The sequence below is a fragment of the Balaenoptera musculus genome, chromosome 7 (assembly GCF_009873245.2).
Source record: "Balaenoptera musculus isolate JJ_BM4_2016_0621 chromosome 7, mBalMus1.pri.v3, whole genome shotgun sequence".
Classification (NCBI taxonomy): domain Eukaryota; kingdom Metazoa; phylum Chordata; class Mammalia; order Artiodactyla; family Balaenopteridae; genus Balaenoptera; species Balaenoptera musculus.
The window spans coordinates 106,948,282-106,966,985 of record NC_045791.1 but is presented as its reverse complement, the minus strand read 5'-3'; the positions used below and the strand labels follow the sequence as shown (position 1 = coordinate 106,966,985).

Genomic DNA, 18,704 nt, shown 5'->3' with positions numbered 1-18,704 from the left:
AGATGAGATTAAGTTGCACACCTTTCCTTCCCACCCTCCGTCCATAGGTGACCATTCTCCCTGTATTGATGTACCCTTTCCACCCACACCTTGTTTCTGCGTGTTTTACTCAGCTCTGGCTGCCGTAACAAAATACCAAAGACTGGGTACTTAAACAACAGAAGTTTCTTTCTGGAGGCTGGAAGACAGATCAGGGAGCCAGCACGGTGGGGATCTGGGAGGACCCACTTCCCGGCCCGCAGACAGCCACCTTCTTGCCGTGTCATGTGGAGAGAGGAGGAGCTCTGGTGTCTCTTAGGAGGGCACTGATCCTGTCATGGGGGCCCCACCCTCATGACCTCATCCAAACCCAATTACCTCCCAAAGGCCCCGTCTCAGCTACCATCACACTGGGGGTTAGGGCTTCCACTTTTTTTTTTTTTTTTTTTTTTTTTTTTTTTTATTCACACACACACACACTGTATTTTATTTTTACAAGACATAAATAGACTGACACCAAGCATTGTACATGGATGACCACAACAAAAGCAACAATGATTGCAATTACCAAACATGAAACACACTCATACTATGTCATAATATTGACATTCAGTCCAGTAATCCTCCACTGTAACAGCTCCTTTACTTTGCAGTGAAAATTGATTTGTATATTCTTTGCCTCTGAGTCCTTGTGAGATTTTTTTTTTTAACTCAGACAGAAAGTCACAAAAATTATACTCATCCTCATCAGTTCACTCAGTCCCATGTAATTAATTTTTTTTTCATCTTGATCTTTTGTTAGCACTTTTATGAGTTCATCAGTTTTTCATTAGAGTTCTGAAAATGCTTATTCATTCAGTTCAGCAGTACAGTCAGTTACCAGAAACCTGTACTTGTCAGAGTCTTTTCCATGAATTTCTTGAAGATGAAACCCTTTTATAGGAACATATTTGCAAAATCATCAGAGTACACCCAGAACTGTCTGTAAATGACAAAAGACTTAAAAATGACCACAGTTAAAGATTTGATGAAAGTTCATAATAATGCAGTTGACAAGAAAATTAGTTATTTCTGAGATATACATTTTAAAGTAATAACTTGGCTTATTACTTATAACATTATACCAGAACATATAAGATTTTTAGAAATTTCATGTAATGTCTGAAACATTTATATTAACATATTTCCATACATATTTCCATACAAATACAAATATAAGATTTTTAGAAATTTCATGTAATGTCTGAAACATTTATATTAACATATTTCCATATATATTTCCATACAAATACAAATATAAGATTTTTAGAAATTTCATGTAATGTCTGAAACATTTATATTAACATATTTCCATACAAATAACCCAATGAAAGTTTAGTATTAGTTGTTTTGTTTGTTTTTTTATACTGCAGGTTCTTATTAGGCATCAGTTTCATACACATCAGTGTATACATGTCAATCCCAATTGCCCAATCCAGCACACCACCATCCCCACCTCACTGCAATTTTCCCCCCTTGGTGTCCATATGACCATTCTCTACATTTGTGTCTCAACTTCTGCCCTGCAAACTGGCTCATCTGTACCATTTTTCTAGGTTCCGCATACATGCATTAATATACGATATTTGTTTTTCTCTTTCTGACTTACTTCACTCTGTATGACAGTCTCTAGATCCATCCATGTCTCAACAAATGACTCAATTTCGTTCCTTTTTATGGCTGAGTAATATTCCATTGTATATATGTACCACATCTTCTTTATCCATTCGTCTGTTGATGGGCATTTAGGTTGCTTCCATGACCTGGCTATTGTAAATAGTGCTGCAATGAACATTCGGGTGCATGTGTCTTTTTGAATTACGGTTTTCTCTGGGTATATGTAGGGCTTCCACTTTTGAATCTGGGGGGACACATTCGGCCCAGAGCCCTGTGAACTGGGAGGGCCTGCACCGCCTGGAGCTGAGAGCCAGGCCAAGAGCCTTACACCTTGCAGGAGGCTCATTTTCCCTCAGTACAGGCTGGCAGGGGACTGCTGGCTCAGGCTCAGACCGGATGGGTGTGGCCCTGCTATTTGAGACCTTTCCGGCGTGCCTGCGGCTTCCTAAGAGCACAACCCCCGTTTCTCCTTCATCAGGAAAACTATCATCCTTGCCCAAAGCTTCTTGTGCCTGGCCTCCCTCCCCCGCCCTCCACACCTAGCAGTCGTGTGAAGTCTCACTGGCCGGGCCTAGCTGCCAGAGGCTGGAAAACTGAGTTTGTGACACTCTATCGTCTAGTGGAGGAAGGTGTGGCCGAAGGGCCTAGAGGAAGTTGGCTAGATCCTCTTAGCCAATATATAGGATCTGCCAATAAAGGACCCCATTAGCTATACAGAATGGTATGTGTTTTTAACTTTCACATAAATAACTCGGGGCTGTATGCACTGTGCAACTTTGTCTCACCAAGAGGTGTTTGCATTTGACAGGAGATGATTGATGAACATGGGTCTCATTGTAGAGCTCCTTAGGTAGCTGGTGTGTCCCACTGTCCCACTGGGTGTTTGCTGCTAAGAATACTCTTCAGCCACCATCCTTGTGCACATGTGCAGATCTACCTGCAGCTCCACCCAGAGGTGACTTGGTCACGTCTTCAACTTCCATAATTATTGCCAAACTCCTCTCCCAAATGCCTAATCCCATTTGCACTCCATCCAGCAATAATAAAAGGTCCCATTTCCCCACACTGCTGCCACTAGCCAGCGCCACTGTTGTGGGTGTGAAATGCACAGCATTGCAGTTTGCATGCCTTCCTGGGGGGACTGGCTTTTCAAGCACTCTCTCATGACACTGCTTTTCAATTTGCTGTATTACTGATTTGGGCATATTCTGTATGCCAATCCAATTATATGAATCAATCTAGTTTTATATAAATTGCAAGTAACTTCTTCCATCTGTAACTTATTTAACTTTATGATATTTTATCATACAGAAGATATATTTTAACATAGAAAAGTTGATGTTTTATTTTTACTGGCTTCTATTACTTTTGAAGGAAAACCTAGGGTAGGTTTAAGACAATACTATATTGTCTTAAATTTTTGCTTTCTGAGTTTGGGTCTACAAACCATCTGGAAATGTTTAGCAGGGGCATTAAGGGAATTGATCAGAGACCTGATTTTACAATTGTATGGCTTCCCCCAGGACCTGTACCGAAGGGCACATCCCTTTCAACAGTGTCAGTGGGACTCAAGTCTTCCGGCAGCAACGATCTTCATCACTTGGCAGGAAATAACTTCACTGTCTATTCCACGGGAGCCGCCAAACAGTGTGAGAGCACGCTTCCGGGAAGCCTCTGGTGCAGCTTGATTTCGGGACTGCTCAGCAGCGCTCCCACCCATGGCGCCCAGGGTGGTGACAGTCTTGGGCAGTTGCAGTGAGAATGGTTTGGAAATCCCACCTTCACCTGCTCTGGGGACAACCAGAGACTCTTCTGCGGATGGCCTGAGTGTCGGAAGAGTTTCCCTGCTCTCCCCCCCATCTCCCCCTGCTTGTTTCTTGGGCTTGGAGATAATTCCTCCTTTTTGACCCTCTGCTGGGCTCTGCTCCAGGCCTTGCTGGGTCCCTCCCCATCCTGGTCCAGCAGGCCCTGACGTGGAAAGGGTGAGGGTAGATGGTGTGGTGTCACTTCCTCTCTGAAGCCCCCCGGATTACCTCCTGGCTGTGAACACTCCCTGTGCGCTGCACTGGCACCAGCACTGCCCCCACTGGCGGCCACCCTCCCTCACCCTGATGTGTATCATGGTCACTGGTAGATGCCTCCTGTCCCTTTAAGAGCGGAGTCCCCCTGGAAGCAGAGTCCGGACAGCAGCTGGGCTCCTCTGGTTACCCCAGCACAGTGCCTGGCAATGGACACACCATCCGCATGGGTGGAACTGAAATGCAGTGAAGACACAAAGGGGGCTCCAGATCCTCTGGGCTGAGAGGAGCTGCCGGACGTACACACACTCGGGGGAAGCGGGAATGACGTTCCCCTTGGCTCCACTGTCTTGGCTCTGGGGCGACATCACCTTACAGTCAGGAATCTGCTCTCCAAATGGCAAGGGAGGTTTATTTCAATGGGAGGAAGGAAAGGGACACTGATTATTTAAGAACAATGCTTTTCTTACAAACTAAATTAAAAGTGGTTTGCATCGCTGTGGTGGGGTTGGCACGCTGGGGAGAGGCAGGTACATTCTGTATTCAGACCACCTAGGAGATTCCTCCGGGTGAAGCCAAAAGCCAGTGATGACTACAGGTATCCAAGATTTTGAGAGTCTCCAGGGATGCCCTCCGGACCCCAGGATCCGAGTCCAGCTGTAGCTCCTGGAGAGCTGAGAGTGAGCTTAATCAGGAGAGGATGGGGACCCTCGAGGCCAGGCCCACGCCCGCCGCCTGCCCTGGGCAGGGTGTGCTGACGAAAGCCCTGCCCGGGGAGCTGACTGCGGGGCGAGGGGCTCACAGGGGCTGTGGACTTCACCGCCCTGTGTGTGAATTCAGAAGGTGGCAGGCGCAGCCATGTCTGCACGCACATCTCCCATCCCTGGGGGCTTCCGTTACTTCAACAGGGACAGAACGACCACCCACAGGACCCACCTGCTGTGTGGATCAGCCAAAGGAATCAGGGCGAGTTACTTCATCCATGTGTGTGGCGGGGAGGGGGCAGAAAGCACAGGGAGCCATCAGAGCTGTCTTGCTGGAAAGCCCACCGCCTGTTCATCCACCTCTCTGTGCCCTGGTTACACCCCTACCCCCAGTACAACCAGGGTCAGCTGCCTCCCCCCTCAGGCGGTTTCCCTAAGCTCCCAAATGAGCTTAGTGGACTCATTTTTGACTCATACTTGAGTCTCCATTACTTACAGTTCCGTAATGTAGGAAAGTCCAGCTTTTTCAGGTAATGTGCAGACACCTGCTTCATAATGATTCCTAAAATGATAGCCAGGAAATGTTCATCACACGAATATTAGGTCAGTGAGACATTTGGTTTCACCTTATGAGGGTCCCCGTTGAGGGTTTAGTTGAGGATGCTTAGTTGAGAATAGGGCATGTAGGAAGCTCCTTGGGACACACAGACGGGGACTTCCACCTGAACCCAGGTCCCAACACCTGTCTCCCTGCTCCAGGTCTGGGTCTGACCTGATGGCCTTCAAGTCCCCTCCTGCATCAGGAAACACTTGCCTGCTCACCTGCCAGGTTACATGCAGCGATTCTGATCCTTGACAAGTTACTTTTAACGTAGGTCATTGTTTCTAGCAAGAAGCTGTAGAGAACGGCAGGCTTTTTCTGAGTCTGCAAAAAACAAGTGGCACCAAGAGCCGTGGAGGATGAGATCCTGAAGACCAGCTGCTCACAAAGAGCAGTCCCATCTGCCTGAGGCTGAAGGGTCTGCCCAGAGAGGGCAAGTGCACATATCAAAGTCACACAGCAGATCAGTAGCTGAGCAACTTAAGGACCTTCAGTCTTCAGTTATTCTTCTCTGGCCCACAGAGATTACATTTGCCCACAACCTGCACTGTCCAATATGGTAGCCACTGACCACACATGGTCCTTGAGCACCTGAAATGTGGCTAGTCTGAATTAAGTGTAAAGTGCCTCCTGGATATTGAAGACACTACCCCAAAAAGGTAAACTATGACATTTATAATTTTATATTGATTGCATGTTGAAATGCTGATGATTTGGATCTATTGGGTTAAATAAAATCTACTATTAAATTTGGTTTGACCTCTTTTCACATTTTTCAACAGGAATCTTAAAAATGGGTATGTGGTTTGCATTCTCTTTCTGCTGGACAGAGCTGGTCTCGACACCTCACGTCCAGAAGGTGAACGCAAGGTCACAGGATGAAGCCCCAAGCCCCCGGGGGCCACCTCCCATGGGGCCATCCCCCCTCAGCTTCCTCACCAAGACAGAGCACAGGGTTATCTGGAACCTGGTCATGTCCTTGGGGGCAATGGCATCACTTTGGTCCGAGGAGCTCTCCAGGGCCTTCCAGCCCCAGAAGTGCACACACTGAAACATGGTAGCCACACAGGCCTAGAGGGACACAGGACAGGACAGCAGGGGAGGTGTCAGGCAGACCCAGGGGGCTCACACAAGGGGTGGGGCTGCCAGGACTGGCGTTCCGTCAGGAAACTCGAGGGCGGCCCCCAAAAGCCTCAGGAAGCCAAAGAAGGGCAGGCTGGTGGGCCCTGGGAGGATGCCTGGGACCCAAGCCCCCCCAGCCCATGTCACGCCTGTGTGCATAGTTACTAAAACCCCTTGGGAGCAGGTGCAGCCGCACTCGCCCCCTCAGCCATCAGCCAGCACCTTGGTGCCCTCAGCAGCCCCGCCGGGGACCCGCCCCTCCAGGAGACTGGGGGTCAGGGGCCTGGCTGCGACTGCCAGGATGGGAGTGAGCTTTCTCATCCCCCCCAGATCCCCTCCACCGGTTCTTCCTGTACCTGTCCCCTGCAGCAACCAAGCCCCCCGGCCTCCGGCCTCCGGTGGGGTTAGGCCACGGGAAGATGCTGATTGGGGGGCTGGGAGGGAGGCTGGGGTATCTATTCCCCCGGGAGTAGGAGGGCAGCAGCACCCACTGGGGCCCCCAGCCGTGTTGGTCTCTCCTCTCTGTGGCTCCTTCGTTAAACCCTCTCGGTCACCTTTCTGGGTGTGCTGTCACTTCCGACCTCCATCCCCACCCCTACGTGGAAGCCTCAGCTCTCAGCAGCAAGATTGAGGGGACTAACCTCGTGGCCCCAGAACTGGGGTTAAGACAGTAGTTGAACACGCTCTGCTGAGGACGCCTCGTTTGGGGCCAGCTGTATCCCCACGGCTCCTGAGGGGTGGCAGGACCACCCCTAATCTCAGCCACCTCCCCACCATCCCCTCCCCAGTCCACAGACGGAGACAGGGAGCAGGGAAGACAGAGGTCAGGGTCATGGGCGGCACGGGAGGCGAGGGGCTCCGTACACGTGTGTCCCCAGGCAGCCAGTGTTAGCCTGAGAGGCGGCAGCTAAACGAGGGGGTGGGGGCCTCCCCCCACCCCAAAGCAACAGAGCAGCTGGGCCTCGGGGAAGGGGGAGAAAAGTGGTCGGAAAGCCAGGCACCCTCCAGCCCTCCCGGCAACCTCGGCACAAGCCTGCCCCACCGGGAGCCAGAGAGGACAGATTTAAGGGGAGTGTTAAACTTGGCCGAGTCATAATTCCCAAAAGGGACAGCAACGTATAGAATCTGGTAGAAGAAAGGGCGGCTGGTGAGGCCCCTGGAGAAGAAGGAAACTCCACCATGCTTCCCCCTGCCCCAGAGCCCAGATTCCTCAATAAGCTGGTTTGTGGGTCATCTCGACTGGTCCCTTTCCCAGCCTGGCGTGAGGAACCAGCAGATCATGGCCTTTGGGGTCTCGGGAAGACCGAGAGAGGAAGGGGACACCCCAGCTAGCCGGGCCGGCAGCCCCAAAGCGTGTGCTCCTTTTGGGGACAGCGGGCCCTGGACTTGATACACAAAGCGCAGGTGTGTCTCACCTGGGCTGCATCAAGGCAGGGGTCCTGGCAGTGCGGCAGGAGGGGGACCCAGGCTTTCTTCACTCCCTCTTTGAAGAAATGCTTCTTGGAAATCCTGACCACCTTTGCCAGCTTCCCGAAGAGGACGAAGGCTTTGAAACGCAGTAGCTCGCTCTCCTGCAGCGGAGGTGGACAATTTCTGAAACTTGGGAAGCAGGAAGCCCAGCAAAACCACAGCCATTAAGAGGTGGACCCTCTTAAATGCCTCGGCCCCTGCGAAGCCTTCTGGGTCATTCCATCGGGATGGAGTGTCTCTTGCAGGGCTCTCGGCACTGCGCGTTATTCTGGTGTTTGTGACCTTCTCTTCCCTAGGTGAGGGCTGCGCTGCATCTGACTGCCCACCGCCGCCTAGCGGAGTCCCCATGTCGCACGCCGCAGCTGTCCAAAGAGCACTTGTGGCTGCGAGGAATTAAAATCGGGGAGAAGGGTCCCAGGGGCCCTAGAACAAGATCTTTTATTTTTTATCGGACGCCATGATCAGCCAATCGAAACAGCAGCAACAAGTCAGACCTTGTAGCCCTTTTTGTTCCAGGGTGCGTCTCTTCTTCAGGGGATTGGAAGTGGCCACCTGTCCACTGAGCAGCCATCTGAGGGGCCCCCACGAGGGCCAGGGCTGAGCAAGGCTCCAGTGCGGATTCACGTGGTCAAAGAAGGCTCTGCACCGCTCGGAGACGGCACGGAAGTCGGACCCCACGTCCCCTTCCCGCAGCTCAGCCAGGGCCTTGGCCAGGGCCTCCAGGCCCTCGGCGGTCACGCTGGGGCTCACGGGCCCCCTCAGGGAGCACAGGCACTTCTCCAGTAAAAGCTTCCGGTACTGCCTCACCTGGGGGGCACGGGAGCCATCAGCCCGAGCCTGGTTCCCCGGGACACACCGGCATCGGCCCCTCAGACCTTCTCGGGGGCACGGGGCCCCGCAGACCTTCTTGGGGGCGCCGAGGGCCACGTTGCCGAGGGCGCGCAGGGAAAGCACCACAGGGCCTCGTCCTCCCGGTCCACGCCCTTCTCCCGCATCAGCGCCGCCGGCTCCGGCAGCTTCTCCTGCTACAGGATCGGGACACTCATGAACTGGAAAGCAGAACTTTTTACAGTTACCCCTGAGAGAGGCCCACTTCTCAGCCACAAAGCAGGACGTGTGATGACATTCAGGGCGCGGAATTGTCTCTCTGCGAATAGGAGAGGATTCTGAGCCCCAGCTCCCAGGACCAGCTCAGGGCTCCTCCGCCTGCCAGCTGTGGGACCCTGGCAAGTGCCTCAACCCCTCTGAGCCTCAGTTTCCCCATCTGTAAAAAGAGGGCGACGCCAGTACCTGCCTCATAGGGTCGCCGTGAGGATCCGATGAGGAAATACATGGGAAATCCTAGGTGAGTGTGACCTCTATTAATACACTCATCCGTCATTTATTTCTTCAGGTAACATGATGGGGATGGCCACCAAGCACAAGAGCCATGCCCACTGTGTTTGAGCAGAAAAGCACAAGAAGCGTGGATTCCACGCTTCTCTCCACTCAGAGAGTCACTACTGGCCCAGCACCCGAAATGCCGGGGGCTCGGGCCTACAGGGAGCCCCCTGGCATGCGTGTGCGCATGCGTGTCTCGGGTGTGCACGCACACATAGGAGTGTGTTTTATTAAAACGTAAGAAAACTTAACACCAAATTGATGACTCCAAAATTGATACTTGATTCTCTGGCCCTTTACAGAACATGTCTGCCACCCCCTGCAGTAGGCCAATGGTTGGTTCTTACGACATACTGGGCATCAGGCAGCCAAGAAAATGTCTCCTAAAAGGTTTCTGGCCAGTTCCCTCAGGACCCCATAAGTGCCCCAGCTGCATGGAAGGGTAGCTGGGCCCCAGTGGCTCTGACTCCCTTCCCGGCCTTCCTGCCTGGCAAAGCCTGGTTCACCGCTCAGAGCCCTCCTGCAAGGCCTTCCCCAGGGAAGACCTCCTCTGGCCCCTGGGTGTCGCTAGCACTCACCACGTCACACATCCCTTGGCTGCTATGCTTCAGGGCACAGGCCGGGTCTCAGCCCCTCTTTCCCCACAGTGCCCGCCCTGAATTATTCCTGTGATGAACGAATGAAGGAGTGAATGAGTGAACGAACACACAAATGAGGGATGTTTGCCTGCCCACCCGCCCCACCCCGACCCCTGACTCAGAGCCTGTGCGCCTGCCCTGAGATGAGCCCCCAGGACAGCCCGGGGGTCACCCAGCACCCCACCCCACCCTACCCCGGCCCGCCCCGCCCAACCAGCCCTCCGCGCCGGCACCGTGGCCTCACTTCCACGCAGACCGCTGTGCTGCTGATGCGATAGCTCAGGGCCTCCGAGGCCATGCCCCTGAGCACCAGCTCCGGCAGCCTCTGCCGGTAGCCCTCGGCGTTCTGCACACACAGCCTGCAGGGACAGCACCGCAGTGGGGACTTCTCAGCTCCTGCCGGGCACAGCTGCTCTGCAGCAGGGCGCCCAGGGGGCAGAGCTCCTAGGCCAGGGGGTCACTGAAGTACTGACTCTCCATCTGCTTTTCATAAAAGGGCACCAGAATGAGGGCCACTCAGGAGACGTCAGACCCCGAGAAGGAACTCCCAGTCCTGCCATCCTGGCCCAGCTCAGAAGCCCCGTGTGGCCTTGGGCATCCCCACCCACCTCGGACCTCACTTTCTTGCCTTGGAGCAGGAAGGGCTGGAAGAAAAGATTCCCTCTGCCCTGCACCCTCCTGCCACCCAGGGCCTGGGATGCAGGTCAACATGGCAATCCCCTGGAGCGAGGCATTCAGCCACGACCCAGACCTTCCATCAAGGACATGGAGCCCCGGGGAGCCGGGCGCCCACCTGGCCAGCAGGCTCGCTCCCTGCAGGAATGTGGAGCTGCTCTCCAGGAGTGTCCACACGCCCTGCTCTTCCAGGGTGCGAAGCAGCGGCTCGCTGTTGAGTTTCCGGAACAAAAGCTGCATGGATTTGATCGTGATCCTGGAAGAAGGCAGGGCCCCATCAGGACGCGGCTACCCCGCCAGGAGCACCCACAGAACCTCAGACAGGTAAGCTCCGCACCCAGGTCTGTGAAGGGGCACCCAACATAGGCAGGGCCTCGGTCAAGGGGCCAAGAGCAATCTTGTGAGACGGTGGTCTGCAAACTCTGAAAACCACACCATGCTGGACTCATGGGAAGGAAGATCGTAAGATCAGCTTCCCGAAAGTTCTCCCCACCAGGAGGGGAAGATGAGGGCCTCTGGGTGGAGGTGACGCTTGGAGTCCAGTGACTTCTAAGAGGCTGCGTCCAGCCCAGGCCCTCTGCCTTACACCCCATGCATGCCCCCACCCTCGAGAGCACCTTTGCAGGTTGATCTCCTCAGGGAGGGTCCCCATGTGGACGAGCCTCCACGTCTTCAGGACAGGCGACATGGTCTCCGGCCCCTGACTGCTGCTGAGCTGCAGCAGGAGGGTGTAGACAAGGTCCGGGAAGAGGTCCAGGAGCTTGTCATCCTGGTCCATCTTCTCAGTAAGAAGGTGGATGGTGCACAGGGTCTGCAGATAGAAGGGTGGGAGGCAGGAAGACTCCTACTGAGGCCCCAAGGAGGGCCCGCCCCGTGACTCACCATCAGAGGGTCCACTGAGGCCAGGCGCCAGATGTCAGCCTTGGAGGTGGCATCGGCCCTGGGCGTGAACCTCGACTGCAGCCGACCCATCAGCGCGTGTAGCATCGTCCGGGCCAAGGGCAAGTTCTCAGCCACAGTCAGCCACACCTCCGTCAGGGGGCTAGCCAGAGACAGGGGACAAGGCCTGTGGGTTTGGGGCCATGTGCCCTGGCAGGTCAGAGCCCCTGTGGACTCCCAGGCAGCCCCCTGAGCAGGGGCTGGACTCTGAAGCCTGGATCTCAAGGAGGTGGAGTGAGCCGCCAAAGACTGCACAACCGGAAGCCCGGTCCCGACTCCACGCTCAGAGACACGCCTCTGCCCACGGTACTCCTGGGGAAGCCACAGCCCTCTCTGGAGCCCCAGCTCTGCTGCTAGGTGACCCCGGGAGTCCCCACCGGGCCTGCTGTGTGATGACTTTGTGGACATGTCCGGTCATAGCCTCCCAGTGCCCGGGTGTGTCAGGCGGGCACCAGGCAGCTTGCTGATGTGCATCACTTACTCCTCCCAACACATTTGTGTGGAAGGTGCCTTCATCTCCATTTCCATAGAAGAGGAAATGAGGCCCGCGGAGGTCAGGTAACATGCCAGGCTACAACTTGAAGCGGGCTTCCTGATCCCCAAGTCCAAGCCCACGGCCCTGCTGAGAAGGGAAGGGCTCCTGGGACAGTGGTGCAATGAGCCTCTGCGCACAGGTACAGGCAGGTGGGGTCTGGTGGGCTCTGAAGGGCTAAAACCGTGAGTCCAGCAGGATCAACCTGCCTATTTGAATCCACAAAACCAAATACACAAGTGCGGAGGTGAGTTTTGTTGGGGGCGGGGTGGGAAGGGGAGATGTGGCAGGGGCCTGGTGACAGGAATTGAATGGAAGGGTGGGCACAACACCCTCATTCACAACAACTTCTCAGAAAGAAGACATAGGAGTGTAAGGAAACAAGAAAGTGGGGACCTCAGTCCTATAACTCAAAAAACAGCCACGTGAGCTTGACGGAGGACCTGGGCTCCAGAAAGGAACACAGCCCGGCCAACACCTTGACTCGGGCTTGAGACCCTGAGCAAAGGCCCCAGCTCAGCTGAGCCCAGGCTCCTGACCACACAAACCAGGAGATGATAAATGGCTGTTGTTCCAAGCTCCCAAGTTGGTGGCAATTTGTTACACAGTGATAGCTAACCAATACAGTGAAAGCCAGTCAGCCAGAGGCCCCACTCAGCACTGCTCTGAGAGGGGCTAACTCTCCTTCAGTCAAGCCACCTGCATTGCACTGCCATCCAACCTGGACCCGGGGCAGGGCTGACCTTATGAGAAGCAGCTCCACGGCAGAGCCAGGCCTGCATTTCACACAGGGCAGCCTGGGAGATTCTGGATCTCGAAACCTGTGCTCGAAACTTTTTTCTCTGCTCACAGCATCTTCTGTGGCATCTGCCACGTCTCTCTCCACCGAGTCTCAAGGCTGCCCTTTGCTCCTTGGTCTCTGCTGCTCTGGGGCTGCCTGCCCACCCCTTTCTGGGCCCTCCCCAGGGAATTCCAGTTCCATCCCAGCACACTCACTCCCCAGACTGGTGAGATCCTACCAGCTGTCTGTGCGGTGCTGTGACAGAGACACAGGGACTGGGCACTGTTCATCAAAATGACGCAAGAAGGAGGGTTTGCACTGCTTTACTGTGAGGCCACCTGAGAGGCCGGAGGCTCTGTCATTTCATCCCTTGGGCACCTGGACTAGTCAATTCCCTCTCAGGGCCCCATTTGGAAAGGAGGAAGGACAGAGCGGAGCTTCTCCAGTGGCCTGCTCGGGCCTTGGGGCCCATGTCCTGTGGTCTATCCGGCCCAGAGCTCTGTCCTCCTCAGGGAGGAAAGGGCTGCAGAGGGGAGAGCCCAGAGCCGGTGACCAGGACATGTAAGACGCCATGGGATCCGAACTCCAGCTTGATAGGGTGGAGCTGTAATGCTGAGGCTCCGGGTCCGAGGTCCCCAGAGGCTGCACCTCCCACGGAGACGCAAGGAGAGGGTTTGACCCACCCCAGGGTCGGACGGGCCCCGGTCTTCTGGGACATGTCGGTGGTGGCAAGTCGGGCACAGTCTGGGTGGCCCCACACCCAGGGCACCCACCTCTCCATGGGCAGGGGCTGCCGCAGGAGTGACGTGAGGATGGTCTCCTGGTGGTAGTGCGCCAGCAGAAGGATGCCCTCGATGAAGAGGCGCCGCACCTCCGGGTGATCCACTACCGGCAGGTGCACCAGGATGGCGCCCAGGATCTCTGCCACCTGGGAAGGGGTGGGGCATCACCGGGCAGCCCGGCCCTCATGGACCTCCTGCCCTCACCCCGCTGCACACCCCTTCTCTTGCCCAAGTGGACGCTGGGTAGGTTAAACCTTCAGCACCCCTTCCAACGCATCCTCTGGTCCCTTCCAGGATTTTATCCGATTTTCAGGAGGGGCTGTGCTCCAGGAGAGCGAGCCTCGGGCCTCCAGCCCATCGTCCACTTACTGACCGAGTCACCTTCAACATATTCTTTCTTGTTCTAGAACCCTACTTCCTCCTCCTCTTTACAACCATGGACTTGGGGGGTGGGGCTGGAGAATCCTCAGCAAGCGAGGCTGGGCCCCTGCCCGGCCCTCTAGGTTGGGTGCACCAGGCAGCCGCAGGCCCCAGGTGACCCGGCCACAGCTCTGTCACCTTGTCCTCCAGCTCCTTGACCCGCATCTGGAGGAAGGTGCCTATCCAGGTGACGGAGGCCTTGTCGTGCTGGAGGTTCATGGCCCCGATGTTCTCACAGAGCTTCTGGACGAGCGAGACCACCTCATCGCAGCTAAACCGCAAGCACGCCACCTACAACCAGAGCAGGCTGTTCCCGGGGCCCGACAACCAAGTCCAAGGACTCCCCTGCCCGCCTGTCTCCGCTCTTCCGCTCAGTGTCACAGCCCCGGCCCAGCCCGCATCCTCTCTCAAACCACTGCCCCAGCCTCCTCCCCCCTCACCCAACCCCCAGCCTCTCGCCGTCTCAGTCACAGGCCTGCTTGGATGTCACTCAACGTCAAAGCCACAGGGATGCACGCCAACTCCTCCGTTTCCTCATCCCCTGCCCCCACCCCACTGAACTCCACGCAGGAAGCTTCTCCCCAGACCCTCCCTGTCCTGACTCTACAGTCCTGCAGCCTTCCCTCGGGGTGTGCCCTGCGCCTCACTGCCGACGCACAAGCCTCCCACTCCGCAGACCCTCCTCTGGCCCCTGAGGCAGAAGAGACCTCATCGCTCTGCAACCCCGAGAGTTCGGATGGCTCTGGACACTTTCAGTCACCAGTGTGCCATCCGCCTGCCCGTGTGCTGACACCTGTGGGCAGGGTCTCGTGTTCAATTCTTTCTGGGGCCCCCTCAGTGTAGCACATGCTAGGGACAACGAGAACACAGCTGGGGTCCATTAAGCACCTACCGTATGCCAGGTACCACAGTAGGGACCTCACACATCACAGGCCATTTAAATACACATGGCATGAGTTGGACCAAGGGCCATGGAAGCCATGACCCCCAGAAGAGGATGGGGGCTCCGCAGCCAGGCTGAGCAAGGTCCCACCCCCCAGAGATGGCCCAGGCACCCAGAGACCATGGCCCACACAACCTTCCCCTCGTCACCTTGGCGATTCTGGAGGACGCACTGAAAATCTTCTCCATGTCTGAGCCCTGCAGGTCCCCCTTACATTTCTCAAGCTCCAATTCCTTGGAAGCGCCCCAGGAGGAGCAGGTCTGGCTTGCTGGTGGGAATACAATTTCAGACACGATCGGTCAGGACAAAGGGTCCGCATCGTGGCGGCCTCCTGCCCCAGCCCTCGGGGTGCCCTGGTTCCACAGGCCTGGACTACCCTCCAGCATCTGGACATCCTATCCCATTGCCTTGCCCCTCGAACCACCTCTGTGCACAGCTCAGATGGATGCTCTGCCAGCTTCCAGCTGCCACCCCAGAGGTCAACTCTCCCCGTCTGAAGGTCTCCCCACTGCATTCCCCTCTGAGCTCATCTCTGGCCAGTTCTGCCGCATCCTTGGTATCTGTGAGTTGACCCTGTCCCACTGGGGCCCCTCAGTGCCCAGCACATGCCCTCAGTGAGTCGAGGTGACCCAGTGAGCCTTTCCTTCCAGAAGCTTCCATGGCTTCCCAGTGAGCTGTGAACCCCCTCCGCCATTCCTGCTGGTCACCCTTGTTTGTCTACACAGAGAGACCACACTCCCATCCAGGATAGCCCCATAGGCGACACCCCTGGTGTCAGCGCCCCCTCCCGGCCTGCAGAGGCTGGTCCTGATGACCTGCCGTCTCCATACCATGAAGATCCAGGAGGCTGGAAAGGACATCCACGGAGGCCAGGCGGGTTCTTCTGTGCGAGTCACAGGTGCATGGGGCGATGAGTCCGACCAGGGCGCCAAACTGCCCCAGCTGCAGAGGGATCTGAGGGACGGGAGACCTCAAGGCTCACACCCTCTGTCCAGCCGAGCACACCGAGGGCAGTGCGACCAGTGGCCAGAGAGGGTGAACGCTGCTCTGAAAGCACCCCTGTCTGGGAAGCCCGAGCTTCCATCCCCAGGCCCCACAGCTGGGCCCCGGGAGGCCGAGCAGCCAAGATCTGAGGAGTCTGCCCAGGACACACCCTGTCAGGCCGGGCCCAGGTGCTATTGTTCCTACACAACCCGCCTCGTTCCCATCAATGAGCCCTGGCTTCAAATCTGGACTTCCCCGCTCACTAGCTGTGTGACGTGGGTAGGTTCTTAGCCTCGGGTCCTCTTGTTCCTTATCTGTAAATCAGAGATGATGATGGTGCCCCTTCTTGCCTGGAATGCCCTGAGAATTGCGCAGAGAATCCAGGTGATGCACTCGGCATAGGACCTGGCCTCAAATGTTACTTAGCACTAGTCTTGGCCCCAGCTTCGCTTTACTGGGCCTGGGTCCCACCTGAATGGTGCTCCAGGACTGGAGTCCTGCCCACCTGGTTCTCACTCTTCACCAGCCCCGAGATGCGAGTCCTGTCCCCACACCCCAGCCCCAGGACACCATCGTCCTCCTGCCAACGTCATCCCTGATGACCAGACAGTCAAAGAATATGAGGCCAACAAATGTAGGAAGAGAGGTCTCATGGAGCTGGGTCACGTGCTCGATCAACAAAAGACCTGTTGCTTTTCTAGATTTCGTGATGTTAGTGGTATTTGTCAAGCTTTGTGAAATTTGTGATTTATTTTCTCATTCTAAGTAAATACTCACTTTCCTAAGCAGTATGGTATTCATAGTTGTGTACCCCTTTTCCTTACAGAGTCCTCACCCCGTGTGAACCTCAGGCCCCACAGAACCCGGAGCCACACCAAACCCGGCCCACCCTCTTCCTCACCACCCCCGAGCCCCAGGGCCAGCATCTCCCAGGGTCTCCTTCGCCATTCCCAAGTGAGGCAGCCTCTTCCCGAGGGACTCTCCGGGGGGCAGAACTTGATTTCAAAAGTGTTTCCTCTCCTGGCATAGAGACAGGCATTTCCCTGTGGGTGTCAGGGCGGCAGGCTGGGGGGTCGGGGGCTCCTGGACTCACGCAGACACTGATGCTTTGGACGTAGATCTGCATGAGATGGAGGTGGAGGTTGATCGCCTTCTCCCTATCCCATTCTTTCTCCGACAAGATCCACTTTTCCAGGAGCTGTGGGGAGAGCCCGGAACACAGAAGGGGACATTCAAATCTTGAGGCCAGCCCTTTCCTGGCCACCACTGCTCTCCTTGTCTTTCCCACTCAGAGTGTGACTTTCAAAGCTCTGGGAGCTCCAGATACTTCTGATTTCTTCCCAGCCCACCCCCACCGCCCCGCCCCACCAGGGAGATGAGGCTGTGAGCAAAGAGAGAGCGGCCCCGCATCCTCACCAAGAAGCTGCTTGGCTGATGTGTTTGCCTTTGGTTCCAGATGTTTGTCTGGAGGTAAAAAGGCCAGGAGCACAGCCCACCCTGCAACCCAGGGCCTACCTGTTCATGCACCTAATAACACAGCTTAACAAAACACGAAGCAAAACCTGATAGAACCGAAAGGAGAAATAAACAAATCCACAATGATAGAGATTTCAGTATCTCTTTCTCGGTAACTGATGATCAAGAAGACAAAATCAGGGGCTTCCCTTGTGGTGCCAATGCAGGGGACACGGGTTTGAGTCCTGGTCCGGGAAGATCCCACATGCCGCGGGTCAACTAAGCCCGTGTGCCACAACTACTGAGTCCGCATGCTGCAACTACTGAAGCCCACACGCCTAGAGCCCGTGCTCCACAACAAGAGAAACCACCGCAATGAGAAGCCCATGCACCGCAGCAAAGAGTAGCCCCCGCTCGCCGCAACTAGAGAAAGCCCGCGTGCAGCAATGAAGACCCAATGCAGCCAAAAATAATAAATTAATTAATTAAATAAATAAATTTATTTTTAAAAAAAAGACAAAATCAGAAAGGATATAGAAAACTTGGACAACACCGCCAGCCAACTTGGCCTAACTGATATTCAGGAACACACCACCCAATGCAGCAGAATACTTTCCAAGTACACACAGAACATTCACCAAGATAGGCCGTACCCGGGCAACAAAATAAGTCTCAGCCGATTTAAAAGAATTTGAATTATACAAAGTATGTACTCAGACTACAATGGAGTTAAATCAGGAATTAAAACCAAAAAGATCTCTGGAAAACTCTCCAATATTTAGAAATTTCTAGATAATCCATGAGTCAAAGGAGAAGTGAAAGAGAAATTGAAATGCATTTTGAACTAAAATAAAATTAGAACACAACATATCAATATTTGTGGGGTATAGCAGCAAAGAACAAAGTCGGTGGACTTATACTCTCTGCTCTTGATTCCAAGACTTATTATATAATATTGTAGTAATCAAGACAGGATGACATTGGTGTAAAGACAGACAAAAACATCAGTAGCGCAGAATAGGTGTCCAGAAATAGACCCACACATATACGGTCAATTGATTTTTGACAAAGATGCAAAGGTAATGCAATGGAGAAAAGACAGTCTTTCCAACAAATGGTGCTGAAACAACTGGTTATCCATATGCAAAAAAAAAAATTAAAATAAAATAAACTTTGATCCATATTTCAAAACCACTCAAAATATATCACAGACTTAATTGTAAAACCTGAAACTACCAAGTTCTAGGAGAAAACTAGGAGAAAATCTTTGTGATCTTGGGTTAGGCAAAGATTTCTTAGACATGACACCAAAGGCATGATCCATAAAAGAAAAAAATGATAAATTAGACTTCATCAAAATTAGAAACTTCTGCTCTTCAAAAGACACTGTGAAATTAATGAAAAGGCAAGTCACAGACCAGGAGAAAATATTTGCAAATCATATATCTGATAAAGGACTTGTTTCCAGAATATATACAACCTCTGAAACATCAATAACAAGAAAGCAAACAATCTAATTTTTTTAAAAAACACCCTCCCAGCACCCTTCAAAAATACCAAGATTATGAAAGACAAAGACTGAGAAATTGTTCCAGATTGACAGAAAAAGATTAAAGACACATGAC

The 18,704-nt window shown here is 54.1% G+C and overlaps 1 protein-coding gene across 1 annotated transcript in view; it reads right to left on the bottom strand.

The window, feature by feature from the left end:
- Positions 1-4,205: 4,205 nt before the first annotated feature.
- The window catches only part of MROH2A (maestro heat like repeat family member 2A), a 43,211-nt gene continuing 28,712 nt past the window's right edge, over positions 4,206-18,704 (bottom strand). Inside the window, 17 exon segments of the mRNA XM_036857681.1 lie at positions 4,206-4,327; positions 4,854-4,919; positions 5,180-5,282; positions 5,898-6,029; positions 7,496-7,651; positions 8,175-8,357; positions 8,454-8,506; positions 8,509-8,599; positions 9,813-9,927; positions 10,362-10,499; positions 10,861-11,054; positions 11,126-11,285; positions 13,269-13,423; positions 13,836-13,988; positions 14,790-14,908; positions 15,471-15,594; positions 16,718-16,822. Coding sequence (XP_036713576.1) covers positions 4,206-4,327; positions 4,854-4,919; positions 5,180-5,282; positions 5,898-6,029; positions 7,496-7,651; positions 8,175-8,357; positions 8,454-8,506; positions 8,509-8,599; positions 9,813-9,927; positions 10,362-10,499; positions 10,861-11,054; positions 11,126-11,285; positions 13,269-13,423; positions 13,836-13,988; positions 14,790-14,908; positions 15,471-15,594; positions 16,718-16,822 — 2,169 coding nt within the window.